This window comes from Chanos chanos, chromosome 6, assembly GCF_902362185.1.
Source record: "Chanos chanos chromosome 6, fChaCha1.1, whole genome shotgun sequence".
NCBI lineage: Eukaryota > Metazoa > Chordata > Actinopteri > Gonorynchiformes > Chanidae > Chanos > Chanos chanos.
The window spans coordinates 39,053,475-39,066,174 of NC_044500.1; the positions used below are offsets into that span (position 1 = coordinate 39,053,475).

A 12,700-nucleotide genomic window follows, 5' to 3' on the forward strand; every position below is an offset into this window, starting at 1 on the left:
TCAGAACAGACCGCAGTCTTTTAGGTTTTCTTTGATGATAATGTCTGTCACAGCATTGAACACAATCTGGACGTTCTCTGTGTCTGTGGCACAGGTCATGTGGCTGTAGATCTCTTTCACACCCTTCTTCATATTCAGGTCCTCAAATTGCTGCTTAATGTAATTACTGGCATCCTCATAGGTGTTTGGACCTAATGGTTACACACAAAGTGAAAGAATTAGTTATTCCTCCAAAGTTCACCATGTATTTTCCACATATTATGAAATTCTACTGTACTATGTATCTCATATCTTACAGTGTTTCCAATTTTCTTTTAATAAACATCACATTTATCACTGACCATCATAATCAGGAAAGCAGATGCTGAGATGGACCTTCTTAATTTTCTCCAGAAATAGGTCTTTCTTGTTCAGGAAAAGCACAATAGATGTAGTGGCGAAGAATCGGTGGTTGCAGATACTATTGAACAGGTGGAGACTCTCGTGCATGCGGTTCTAGGGTGAAGAAGAGGCAAAGGATAAAGCACATAGGCTCCTCCATCACACCATCACTTCCTAGAGTTAGAAAGTCCTAGTCCTACATCCTAGCGTTGTTAGAAAGTTAGAAAGTGGGGCAACTTTACCACTTCATCATCTTCCACAAGCACCATGTCATAAGCACTGAGGGCACCACAGAAAATGATGCAAGTCACCCCCTCGAAACAGTGGATCCACTTCTTTCTCTCTGATCTCTGTCCACCAACATCGAACATTCTGTGACAGTGTCAAAGTACAAGAGTTAGACGAGTATTAAAGAAGAGTTGTGAGACACTGGGACTATTGAGTTTATTTTGACCCCTCAAAAATTGTCATGGTTTTCTGTAATAATCTGATGCATGTGAGTACACCTTCTTTGTAAGGAGTCTCTCACCTGAAGTGCAACTCTTTGCAGGAGAACTGTTCCTCGATGATACCGGTGGTCTTGACTCGAGAGCGAAGGACATCTTGCTCGGTGGGAAGATAATCAGGTTTACAGATTCTTTCCATTTCTCCAAGGTAGCTGTAGTAAATATATGAGTTCATCAGCCAACACGGCAATATCAAGCGTGTTTAACAACGAATAGTGCTCAGCGCTTATGTAGGGAAAGAACAAGAACTGATACTTTACTGAGAGTAACTTGTGAGTATGTTAGTGATATGATGCTATGACACTCACTAGCCGGCTGAGTCATTGAGCTGGTACTCAGCCGCACGTTCAAAAGAAGCTTGAATTCCAGAATCCTTCCACAGCCTCTTGATGACGTCTGCCAACTCTGGAGGCATAGTTCCCTCTTCGATGGAGTCTGACAAATTCTGCAGCTTCTGAGCATCCTCCTATAGAAGTCATATAAATGCAAGTAGGTTATAAATATGAAGATGTCGTTTTGCTTTTTGTTGGGACTCCGATCATCTGTACTTTCTGTTTCTGTTCTTAATCATAATCAATAGTTTCACTATATTTTTACAGCATTTATACCCTAGCTTTCTGTCTGTGGTCATAGGACACATGTTTGGGGAGCCCCCTAGGTCTAGGTTCTGGTCTAAGTCTGGGTGATAAGAACCAAGGTCTTGATTCCATTTTCAGTATGTGCATGTTAATCACTGTGAAGTAAAAAGTATCTGCTTTATGAGACCCTGTGTCTAGGTGTAGAAGCGGTGCAGATGTGTGATGGACTGACCGAACCAGCTGGTGATCCAAATTTGAGGTCCAACATCTCCATTCCCCTGACAATAGCCAGTGCGGATTGAAGGATGTTGCCATAGATGACTGCTCTGAACTCTAGCTGTTCTTCTTTGGTATAACCACCTTGATGGAGAATTCTAGCAAAAAGATAATAAAGGTGAAAGATTAAAAGGATGCAACTGGGAAAACCTCTGCCCAGTGAACAATGGGTGGGCCTGATCTGATATTGATTAGCCAGATATGGATAGCTTGGATTGTTGTTGTTGTTGTTGTTGTTGCTGTTGGCAATAGTGGGTGAAGTACTCACTTCATTTGCTTTACTATTGTGCTCTTCCCAGACTCACCAGCACCTGTGTAAACAGTTGCAAAACATGTATTGACATTTGAAGTACAAGGAATTAATACTACTAATTTTTAAGTGACTGAACCTTTAATGACCACATCAAACAGAAGTGAGACACCAATGGGGTGTTCCAGAAAGTGGGTTTAGTGAATACTCTGAGTTAGTTAACTCAGAGTAAGTAGTAAACCTCCTAATAGAAGAGCCCTCTGGCTTCAGTCTCCTAGCAAAACAAAGCCATAGGGCTCCTCTATTAGGAGGTTTACTATTTACTCTGAGTTAACGAACTCAGTGTTCACTAAACCCGCTTTCTGGAACACCCCTCAAATCTTGATTCACCCCTGTTTAGGCAACACTAAAAATAACTCAGGCCAGTTTAACTCCATCTAAACCTGGCCTCTTATGTTTTGACATGTGATATAGCAGTTTAGAAGAGGTCAGTGACCTTATTAGCGTAGGGTTAGCTGAAAGGATCTAGGTGGTCTTGTGTAACGTACTGAGGGAACAAAATCCTCTCAAAGGCTGCTGTATTAGTAAACATGACATCATTAGTTTGACACATGCAAAAGAGGATGAGATCATACATGAAGACATTCCTCTTTTAAATAATAATGTAGGTGATCTGTCCAGAGCTTTGGTCTCCTCTTTTCAGTCCCAAGATGGCTGAACAAACAACCAGACTGGTTATGTTTCTTGAGTGGGTAAAACTTTTGCAAAAAAGTTCCCTAGTCTTTTTTTTTTTCTATATATTTAACTAATCAGATTGAATTAACTTTCAATATAAAAAAAAATATAAATTATTGAATGTCTGACTTTGTTCACCATTTAATTATTTTGACAAATATTATCGATCATGCTCAGCTTGATCAAACTGAAAATCCTTATTCTGTCTCAGGGGTTTATGTTATCACTGTGTTTGTTCCTGGTGACAACCAAAATAATGGTTAACAACTGACTTTGATTGTATGTGGGTTTATTTTTGTATATGCTATCTTATGTTAATTTAGACATTTTGGCATTAACCAACCATGACAAATAAGTCACAGTCACGTTAGGTAGGATCTAATGTGTCTCTGGAGCTGTTTTGAGAACATGCCGTGACCGCACCTAAACTGTAAATACTTCCTAAGATTGTACCCAACCTTTTTAGGACAAAAGCTACCTGCATGACAATCCTTTGTTCACAACCACCAGGATCACTGAAGTGTTTGAATGATGAAACAGATTTCTCACCTGTCTGCTACTCATATTCTACTCATACTGTTGCTCACAGTTAACACAATACACTAAAAGTGATGCAGTCTGGTGAAATGAATCAGTGGGTGACTTCACGTGTATCAGAGGAGATGTGTGGAACTCTATGACCTGGCTGGCTGGACTGGGCACTGTGCAAGTGTTAGGAACTAGAAACACTGGGGAGGTGGACATGGCTCAGTTGGTGAAAAGACAGTAAAAGGGCAAATAAATAGAAATATGAAAAAAGATAGTTATGTTAACAAGTAAAACAAATTAAGAAGTAGAACAAGTGGTATTCATAGCACCTCTCATGTTATATACCATCAGAATCACACAATAGAAGACTCATGACTACAGACAGAAAAGTATCCATGTGGACCACACTGTCATGTTCTTGGGGTTTCACTTATAAGCCCTTTGGCACTACCCTCTAATGTGCTTGATTTTGAATAGTCACCATGCAGCTACTTGTTCCCATCTCTTCTCATTGGGCTGCATTGGGATATGCTGAAAGCAGGTGCCATGATGCAACCAGTTGTCAGTCGAGGAGATGATTACGGTGAGTCTAAATTACAGGTAGAAGGGTTGACATGATACTAAAATGAAAGCTGAACAAATCCGGCCTTCAAAGTGTCAGAAAGATATTTTTGATAACAAATTTTTGGCTTTACACTGCAAAAGTAACGGCCATTTAATAGAATATTGAGGGCTGCCAACCCAAAGCTTTGTGCTTAAGACTGTATTGCTTTAGCCTAGCATTAGCTTAAATGAGACCTAATTAACTAATTGTCAGTCTGGTAAGCATTCATTATCTGGATTCATTCATAAACGCAAATAACAGCGCAGATCTTTTAACACGTCTGTACATGAATGCATTTATCCATTAAGAATGAGCAGAAGAGGTCCTATCTTCTGATAATTAACAGGTAAATCCAGAGAATTCTCTGCTTTCCATACTGTAGGTTATGTCTGTGCTCGTTGTTCATTCTTGATCAATTTTCATTTTGCATACGTCAGTGTTTTTCAATGTTCAGTGAATACTTTTTCATGCACGGGGTATTGTGATGACCAAAGACTGACTGTTGAAGTTTTCAGGTGACAGCAGCCCTGGCTTATCTGCTCCACAGTAAGCCACTTTCAACGTGATGACTTAACCGTTCTGAGTCTGTTATAACACCATCCCTGTCCATAATCACTCTGCATGTGCAACTGCAAACTACCAGAGAAGAGACTTAAAAAAACTCCCAAAAAAAATTGTTTATGTGATGCTGCAAAATTATGCCTGCATGTGTCAAGTACTTATACCTTTCAGTATGATACATGATTATAAAGAAAATGGCTGATTATTTAATTGACTTTTTGGTCGTATTTTGATGTGCAATTGAAATGTGATTTTATGCATTTTTTAAAGAAGAATTACAAGGTATTTTAGAGAAACATCCTTTAACTGTAGGTCGGAAAAGAAAAAACTCAGCCATCATGTTGCAGTTAGTCCAACCAAAGCCAATAGACATTCCTTTACACCACCAATCTAATCCATTACAAACACAACTCAGAATCACACTGCATTAACCCCCTGATAATTTTACAAAGTTTTGAAGTTTCTTACCCAGCAGCAGAAGCTTGACAGTCTTGGACTCCTTGTCTGCATCCTCTTGAAGCTGCTTCTCCAACTCCTTTGATTTCTTGGCTAACTCTTTGTCTTCAGCACTTGCACCGCTTCCCATTTTGATTTTGGTCTGCCTGGACCCTCGATTTCAAAGCTCTCTTTGTTGGTAAATGGGGATGATAACCCTCAAAAAGAACTAAATAAAGGGATTCCACTGGAGGAGCAGGCACAGAGGATGATACAGTGTTGGGGACAGGGAGACTGACTTCAGTTTGACTGAGCGGTTAGCAGGGTCAGGACCTGAAGATGTCAACTGGCTGGCAATCCGATAAACACTGTCCAGATAAAACCTGTGCTCCTTCTCAGCTCAGGATGAACCCCACCCCCACCTGGTCAAAACCCACATCTTCCTGTGGAGTTATGTTTTGTCTTTTTTTTTTTTCTTGTGTGTTCCCATGGGAACAAGTAAATCCTATTAGCCTAACGTTACGGGCAAAGTGAGGCTAAAAAAAAAAAAGAAAAATAGAAAAAAAAAAAAGAAATAAGAGAGCTTAGTTTGAGTGTAAAAATAGAGCAGCCCTGGATGGTCTATTTTGGTGCCATTTTTGTTTTTTTGCACTGCCTTGTAATACCTCACATGGAAATGGTTGAAGGGTTTGCTTGAGGCATGCCATGTGCTCTTTTAATTATACATTGAAAAGAATCCAAAGTCTTTGTTATTTTAGTCTGCCACTGACAGCACCTTTACACAATATCAGATATCAGACAATTTAACTGCTAAAGTGGTAACAACAAGTTAATTATTAATTATATTGTAATGATAATTGTAGACTATTTTGTGGTAGAGCACAGCACAGAAATTCAAGGGGTATATTTTGGTGCATTCCATTGAACTGGACCTTAGATAATATAATAATTTGACTCATGTCCCATGCTGGAACATGACTCATAATCCATGCTGTGATAATGTATCAAATGTATTATGAATCAAAAGTATTGCAGCTTATAGCAAGGCTAAGATCTCATAGTGCAAGTCACACCAATAATACATACATATATAACTTTAAGTAGCCTACACCAAACAGCTACAGATCCACATGGTGCTCCCTGTTTCTCTCTCTTTTGTGCACGCACACACACACACACGCACACACACACACACATGCACACACATTTAAGTTGAATTACAAAAGTTAAGCTGTTTTGTGTAACTACAGTGGTTACAGAAATGAAACAGAGTGGGATACTCTGTGTGGTTCTTTCAGAGCATTTTACTCTTTATCAAATCTCTAAGTGACTCTTGTAGAAATGTGCTCACAAAAACAACATTAATTTCAGGTCAAATGCTCTTGTAGCAAAATGCAGGCATAGCAAGTCCTTCCCAACTAATGCATTAGAGAGTGAAAAGAAGGTGTGCTTAGGACACGGCAGCTTTCTAAAATTGGAAGCTCTCTAGCTGTATTCTGAGATTGGCAGGATGCTGCTGATCTGTTGACGAGATTAGCCAGAGGTCTCTCATGGTAAAACTCAAGCCACAACTTAGTCTAGCAGATGGTTGCTTTCTGAATAAAAGTTAAGGTAGAACGGAATGGAGGAGGCGAGAGGGTTTGAAAAAAAGCGTTTGTTTGACAGTTCAGGTTTAGTTCCAAAGAGAAATGTGATGTGATGGAATTGAGATGTAATGGATTGTGAGAAATGTGAAAGGCTATGACAGCAGGAAATACACGAATGCACCTTCAGGAGCTTGTAGTTATCTTCATTTTGTTCCTCAGAGGCCAGCACATGTCAGAACTTACAGGTCTTACACACACAGACGCAGACACAGACACAGACACAGGTGCACACACACACAGACACACACACACACACACACACACACACACACACACACAGACACAGACACAGGTGCACACACACACACACACACACACACAGACACAGACACAGACACACACACACACACACACACACATACACACAAAACATCACAAGCAAAATGCCTACAACATGTGTTGGCCTTACAGTTATGATGTGTAATGTTCATTACAAATTCATGTTTGTATTTATATTACTCATTTTAACAGTGTCTTTGATACCCAGACATCCGAATGAATATAAACAGTGCTTATCAATGTGCACACACACACATAGACACACACACACATACACACACGCAGACACAGTGGGGCAGGAAGCCTGCCAATGTTCATCCTTCCTTAAGTGGCTTTCCTCACTATAGGAAACCAGAATCCTTGTGTGGTCTTGGTAATGTTTGGTAATGATGTAATTAGATAAATGTATTCACTGCTCTGAAGTCAGGGTGTTCACATCTTAACATTCATATGGCAACCAATACTTCTCACAGATCAAACACTCAAATGTTTATTTCATTTTTTAATTTTTAATTAACTAGTTTTGTTGGAACTAGTGCTGTTGAAGGCAGGATTAGGGCATAACCGTGTGCAGCTACCGTCCATAAAGTTAATTAGGAAACATATTACAGCAGGTTATGAAGTATTTCCCCCGACATAATTGCTTGGGAGCTTTGACAGAAACGGCGTCGGCAGGATTTTTTTTAATCTTGAGCTGGTTCTGCGAGACAAACGTGTGTGTTAGTTGGGAGGCATTTCACCCAGCCATGGCAAATATGTGAGTTCACTGAAACTAGACGTCCGATACGGGCGGCACAACGTCAGGATTCACGCAAATTGGTGGGGAGGGGACACATCACCTCATCCATTCAACGGTTACTTCTATGGCCCAAAGCTCACTTGTTCCTTATCTCGTTCCAACCCAGATTGCAGTACTTCATTACCTCACACTGGGAGTAAAATTCGCACGGCCCCTTTAAATGTCACTGAACTTTTCATGTTCCAGGAAATTTTTTGAGTTCTCACTAGAAGACTGCCCACAACTTGTGAACGTTTTCTGCTGAAGTTATTTCATAGATAGTTTATGTGAGCGGAACTACCTCAGTGCTGAACAACTACAAAGTACACCATTGTGTAGCGTTATATTATGCATTATTAATAACAGTTTATTACAAATGTCGTTTAGAAATGCAAGTTAATTGCGTTGCATCAACAGACTCGCTAATAGCTCGTTAGTTTCAGACACTGTCGGCCCTGTCTACAATAACGCTGTTTACTTCGCTAATTAAAGGAATATTTAATTAAAACAGACTAAGGAAGGATTGTGATATTGTGCCACAGTGAGAGACAGAAACACATCGGGAATCAGTCATTGGTTGACGACAGTCGAGAATCCCTCCACTCATAATGGCAGGCGGTAAGTTACCGTTAACATGGCTAGCATAGCCTTTCTCGGGTATTAAGCAAAAATCCCATCTGAGTAGTCAGGATGTATACCGTACCGCAGACAGAAAGTAACATAGAGGAAGCAGAAAAAAATGTAATGTAATGGTATCTTCTAAAATTTAAGTTCATAATAAAAGCGTAATGCTTGAAATTTAAGTAGGAACCTAGAAGTTAACAGCGCCAAATTGTTATCACATTTTTGTTAGGTTACCATATTGTTAATGATTTCTCACATGTGCCTTCGAAAAGTTCCAAAACTGACACTTAACCTGAATCTTAGTTATCTCACCTCTTTTTAGGCTGGTGTATTACATCACTTTAGGGTTTAGGAGAAAAGAAATTTACGGGGGACCATGTGTGGATGGAGGAATAAAATGAGGTAGTGTGATGCTGGGAAAGGGGCAACAAGAATGTAAACATTACGTTGATTTGATGAATCAGCTATATCTTGTTCTCTTGTGGACAACTTTTATATTGGGTAGAGTTAATGTATATGGTAACGTTAATAAGGTTAGAGTTAGGGTATAAGGTAGAGTTAATGTTTAAGAGAGAGAGAGAGCGAGAGAGAGAACTGGGTCAGATTCACTGGAATGTTGCTGCGGGCTTCTTTTTTCTTCTTTTGTATTTTTTGTTTTTAGGTTAACCCAAGTACAGTGCTAGACAGATGTTACGTCTCAGTTTTGGTGCCACAGTAATGAATTACTCTTGTCATTAATCAGTTTACTTCAACGCACTACAGATTACACTCATCCTTGTCTTGGCCAGCATATTGTAAAAATGCGCACCATATTATGAGTTTTGCTGTCGCAAAACTAGTTGTGTATGTGTGTTTCTCTCTCTCTCTCTCTGTCCCTCTCTCTATCTGTGTGTTTGTAATGAGCAGAATTCTGCATTGGAGTGGTTGCTTTGTTCCACTAGATGGCGCTCTTAACCATCAGATGGTATTTGGCTTGGTTACAATAATGCATCGGGGATCTTAAATTTAGTTTATTAGTTAACCAGTTTTAAGCTGAAATGTAGAACAGTTTCCTGGCTTTTATTCAGTTACAAAAAGCCTACCAAACAACAGGAGTTGTTTCTTCCATCAGCTGCTGTTCCAGTGTCATCCTATGTGTTCTGTAAGACAGCTGGTCAGATAAAGTCACTCTCCCTTTCGCCATGGCTGGCACACTTTGTCATGTGTGTTTTCATTTGTCCCTGTAAATGGAGCCATGTGTGAGATCATACAGTTTTAAATAGATTCAACCAAAGGTGATTTATTTATATGGTAAATTGTTTTTGTTTCGTTGTCCTTACAGTCACTCCTACTCTTTGCCCGCAACTTGTTTCTGCGTAACCTGAGACACATAACTGCCCCATTGTTTAGGAGATATTAATGAGTCCTGCCTCTTGACATTGATCCATATTCCCTGTCAGTGAAGCCATCTTTGATAATGTGCATGAGGAAGAATCAAGCTGTCATCATCTGTCTGATTTTATGACTGACATATCACTCACTGCTATGTAATACAAGCTGTCAGGGAGTTCTTTTGGACTTCTTATGATCTGATGCAGGCAGAATAATAAAACATGATGGGTAACCCAATCTAGAGGAACTGAAAGCCAGTTACACATTATAATCTTGTAATTTTGCTCAGCCGTCAGTGTGATGGAATAACAGTGCAGTAACAAGGTTGAAAATCACGACAGTGCATTGCTCTGAATGACAAGGGTTCACAAGAGTGGGGTCATCGATTTGCAGTGAAAGTGACATCTGCTGACATCCCAGGGTAGTCTGAACACTTTCATTTGGCTGAGCTGTTGCGTGACTTTTTTATTTATAATCTGGAATGTAAAGCATGTAATGAGTATGACATCAAGCCCTCGCTGTTCTGCTCCGCTCTGGTCTGCCCGCCTTCCTTCCCCTGAGAGGTTTAGCAGGAAAGCAGATTGTCCGTTCGCTAGTCTGCTTAAGTGCTTGCTGCGCCGAGGTTTCTTCATTCGTACTACTGTTTCTGTTTTTGTTGTTGTTGTTCAATCATTCTTTTCTTTTTGACTGGGCCGCCGCCTTGTTTGTTTTACTTTTTGTTTCAATCCGGTACCAGAGAATACTTTTTTTTTTATCTCACCTACTGGATGAACCCTCTGTCTCTGTAGCTTCTGTAATGGCGTCCTGTTTCAGGATCTTGTAGTTTTCACAAGTCTCTTTACCACGATGCCCCCTTCTGGCATGAGTTTTGTCCGAATTTGCTCCAGGCAGCTCGCCCCCCGGTTGCTGGGGCAACCGAAAAGAATGGGTCTCAGACCGACCGGGGGAGACCTCGGCTTGCCCCGCCCCCTGCCCTCTTGTTGCCTCACCGTTGACCTGTCGACTGGAGGGGGGAGGAGCCGTGCCTGCGGAGCATCCTTCAGCTGCAGGAGCTGGCCCATCCCACCCCGCTGCAATTCAAGTCCACTCACATACAGTCTCAGCACTGGCATCAGAGCGGCCCCTCTCCAGCGCTGCCGAGCTCTCTGCAGCACTGACTCACCCCGAGCAGGCGGACGCCGGACGGGAGGCAACGATATGTCAGCCTCCAACGAGGTCCCGGGCAAAAACCAGCCCAAATCCCCTTTTCGGAAGAGGGGCAGCCTGCAGAGCACCACCAGCCCTGGTGAGTGATGGAAGGGGGACGGGGCGCGGGACGGGGGGGGGTCCCGGAGGAAGGATGGGAAAGGGGAGGGGGGAGGGTGCACTAGAGGCAGAGTGTGTTGGAGCAGATGCTGGTGCAGTAGGGTGGAGAGAGGCGTGATGGGGAGAGAGGTGTTTGGTAATAGCAACAAAAGCAGTTAAAGGTAACATTCCTGTTTAGTCACCTTCTCGCTGTTTTTGTTTTTCAGACTTTGTTGTTATTTTGCCGCGGGCTGTTCCTGTTGTGTTTGTAATTTCTTTCTCATTTCACTCAGCCAAGTAATACTTTGACACTTTAGAAACATACAAATGATAGGCCTTTTATTGAAGGATGACTGGTACTGTATTTGCATTTGGCATTGAGGTTCTATGAGTAAGCGTTACTTGATTGGTTGATTCATCAGTGGCCTAATAATCCCACACAACTGCTCTGTGAGATGTGTAGAACATTTTTATTATGATTCCTTAACTGAGCTTTTAAATGGTCCACTCTGACATCCAGTCGGTCAGAGATAGAGAGATGCCTTGGCTAGCATGCTGATTAGGCACCGTCCCCAGTGTGGAGTAGAGACTTTGAAGGAGAAATGTTCAAAGCAATGCCTTAGTTAGCATGTTGAGTCTATGAACTCCCTAATGTGTGGTTTCCTTCTGTTTCTGCCTATCTCCCTCTTTCTCTTTCCATTTGTGTTTGTTTGGTTTTATCTAGAAATATGTGTGGAAGGGTGGAGCTCTCAGAGGCCACACCCCTTTCTTCTTGTAAACACGAAGAAGAAAGTAATAGGAAGTAATAATTTGAATGTTTGTAATATCCATATAGAAGTTTTAGTCACTAAGCAATACAGTGTAATAACTACACATGAGGTCAGGTCAGATTTATTATTGAAATCATGCTTTTTTCTGTGCTCTTGGTTTACACTGGAGATATATTTTCGAATTTGTTTTTTTGTTTGTTTGTTTGTTTGTTTGTTTTGAAGTTGAGAGCAAAGCGGTTCATTGAAATGCTTGATGACAAACATGTAAAAGCATCAGCTATGTAACAGATCTTGATTACTATACTGTAACTTGACTGGGAACTAGATTGTGTTACTGTACATACATTATACTGTAATATATAGCGCGCGGTATACTAGTGTAATTAGTGTAATGATTTTTTAGACAGGCTTAATCGAGTTAAAGCTAACACCACAATTATTAGCAGTGTAACTCTCCTTTTCCAGGCTTGCACAGTCGGACAGGGGCCGCTTTAAAATGAGGAAACGTATCGTGTTCCTGCCCACACACCATGTTGCACCGTGTTTTACATTGTGAAATGAACAGTCAGTGGAGTAAGCCCCATCTCGAAGTTAAAAACAGCTGATAGCGTGACTTTAAGCCTTTCTTCTGGTTTTATGCATGGTAGGTTTTGCATGTCTAGAGAAACGGAGTCTGATTTGTTTAACACACATGATGACTGCTTTCAGCCACATTGACGCATAGGCACACACAGCTACACTCCCTCCCACACACGCACACACATACACACACAAACACACCCTCGTAAGCACACTCCCACACCCATAGCAAGATCTGGAGACGCTCATGCTGCCTTCATCAATATGTCTTTGTCACTGCAGTAGCCCAGACCATTGTTTATGGATCCCTGTGGCTATCCTGCCATCTCCGTTGTGCCATGTTTTTATATTCGCTTTTCTATGGTAACTTAGACAACATCTCTTCCATCTCTCAGTTGAAAAAGTCCCTTTATCTCCCATAAGCAAATAAACAGATCACAAGGCTTTAATGCTAAAGGCAGACCAGTGATTAATCGGGTGATCCTATCGATTAAGGAGTGACTTGCGACTGGAGC

The 12,700-nt window shown here is 41.0% G+C and overlaps 2 protein-coding genes across 4 annotated transcripts in view; one reads left to right on the forward strand and one right to left on the reverse strand.

Moving 5' to 3' along the window:
• Positions 1–5,005, reverse strand: LOC115815743 (guanine nucleotide-binding protein G(t) subunit alpha-2-like). The gene is made up of 8 exons (XM_030778740.1): positions 4,888–5,005; positions 2,010–2,052; positions 1,698–1,839; positions 1,196–1,353; positions 911–1,039; positions 624–753; positions 342–495; positions 1–191 (listed from the first exon to the last, which is right to left on the reverse strand). Exons 1-8 carry the CDS (start codon positions 5,003–5,005, stop codon positions 1–3), a joined length of 1,065 nt encoding a protein of 354 aa, XP_030634600.1.
• A 2,908-nt stretch (positions 5,006–7,913) lies between these two features.
• Positions 7,914–12,700, forward strand: part of ampd2a (adenosine monophosphate deaminase 2a) — a 29,104-nt gene continuing 24,317 nt past the window's right edge. For 2 of the 3 annotated variants that reach the window (XM_030776690.1, XM_030776691.1), the window contains exon 1: positions 7,914–8,175. In XM_030776690.1, the coding sequence (XP_030632550.1) occupies positions 8,166–8,175 (10 nt within the window). In that variant the 5' untranslated portion in view covers positions 7,914–8,165. Of the gene's footprint in view, positions 8,176–10,667; positions 10,838–12,700 lie in introns of those variants that run through there. The other variant, XM_030776689.1, reaches the window with a different exon arrangement.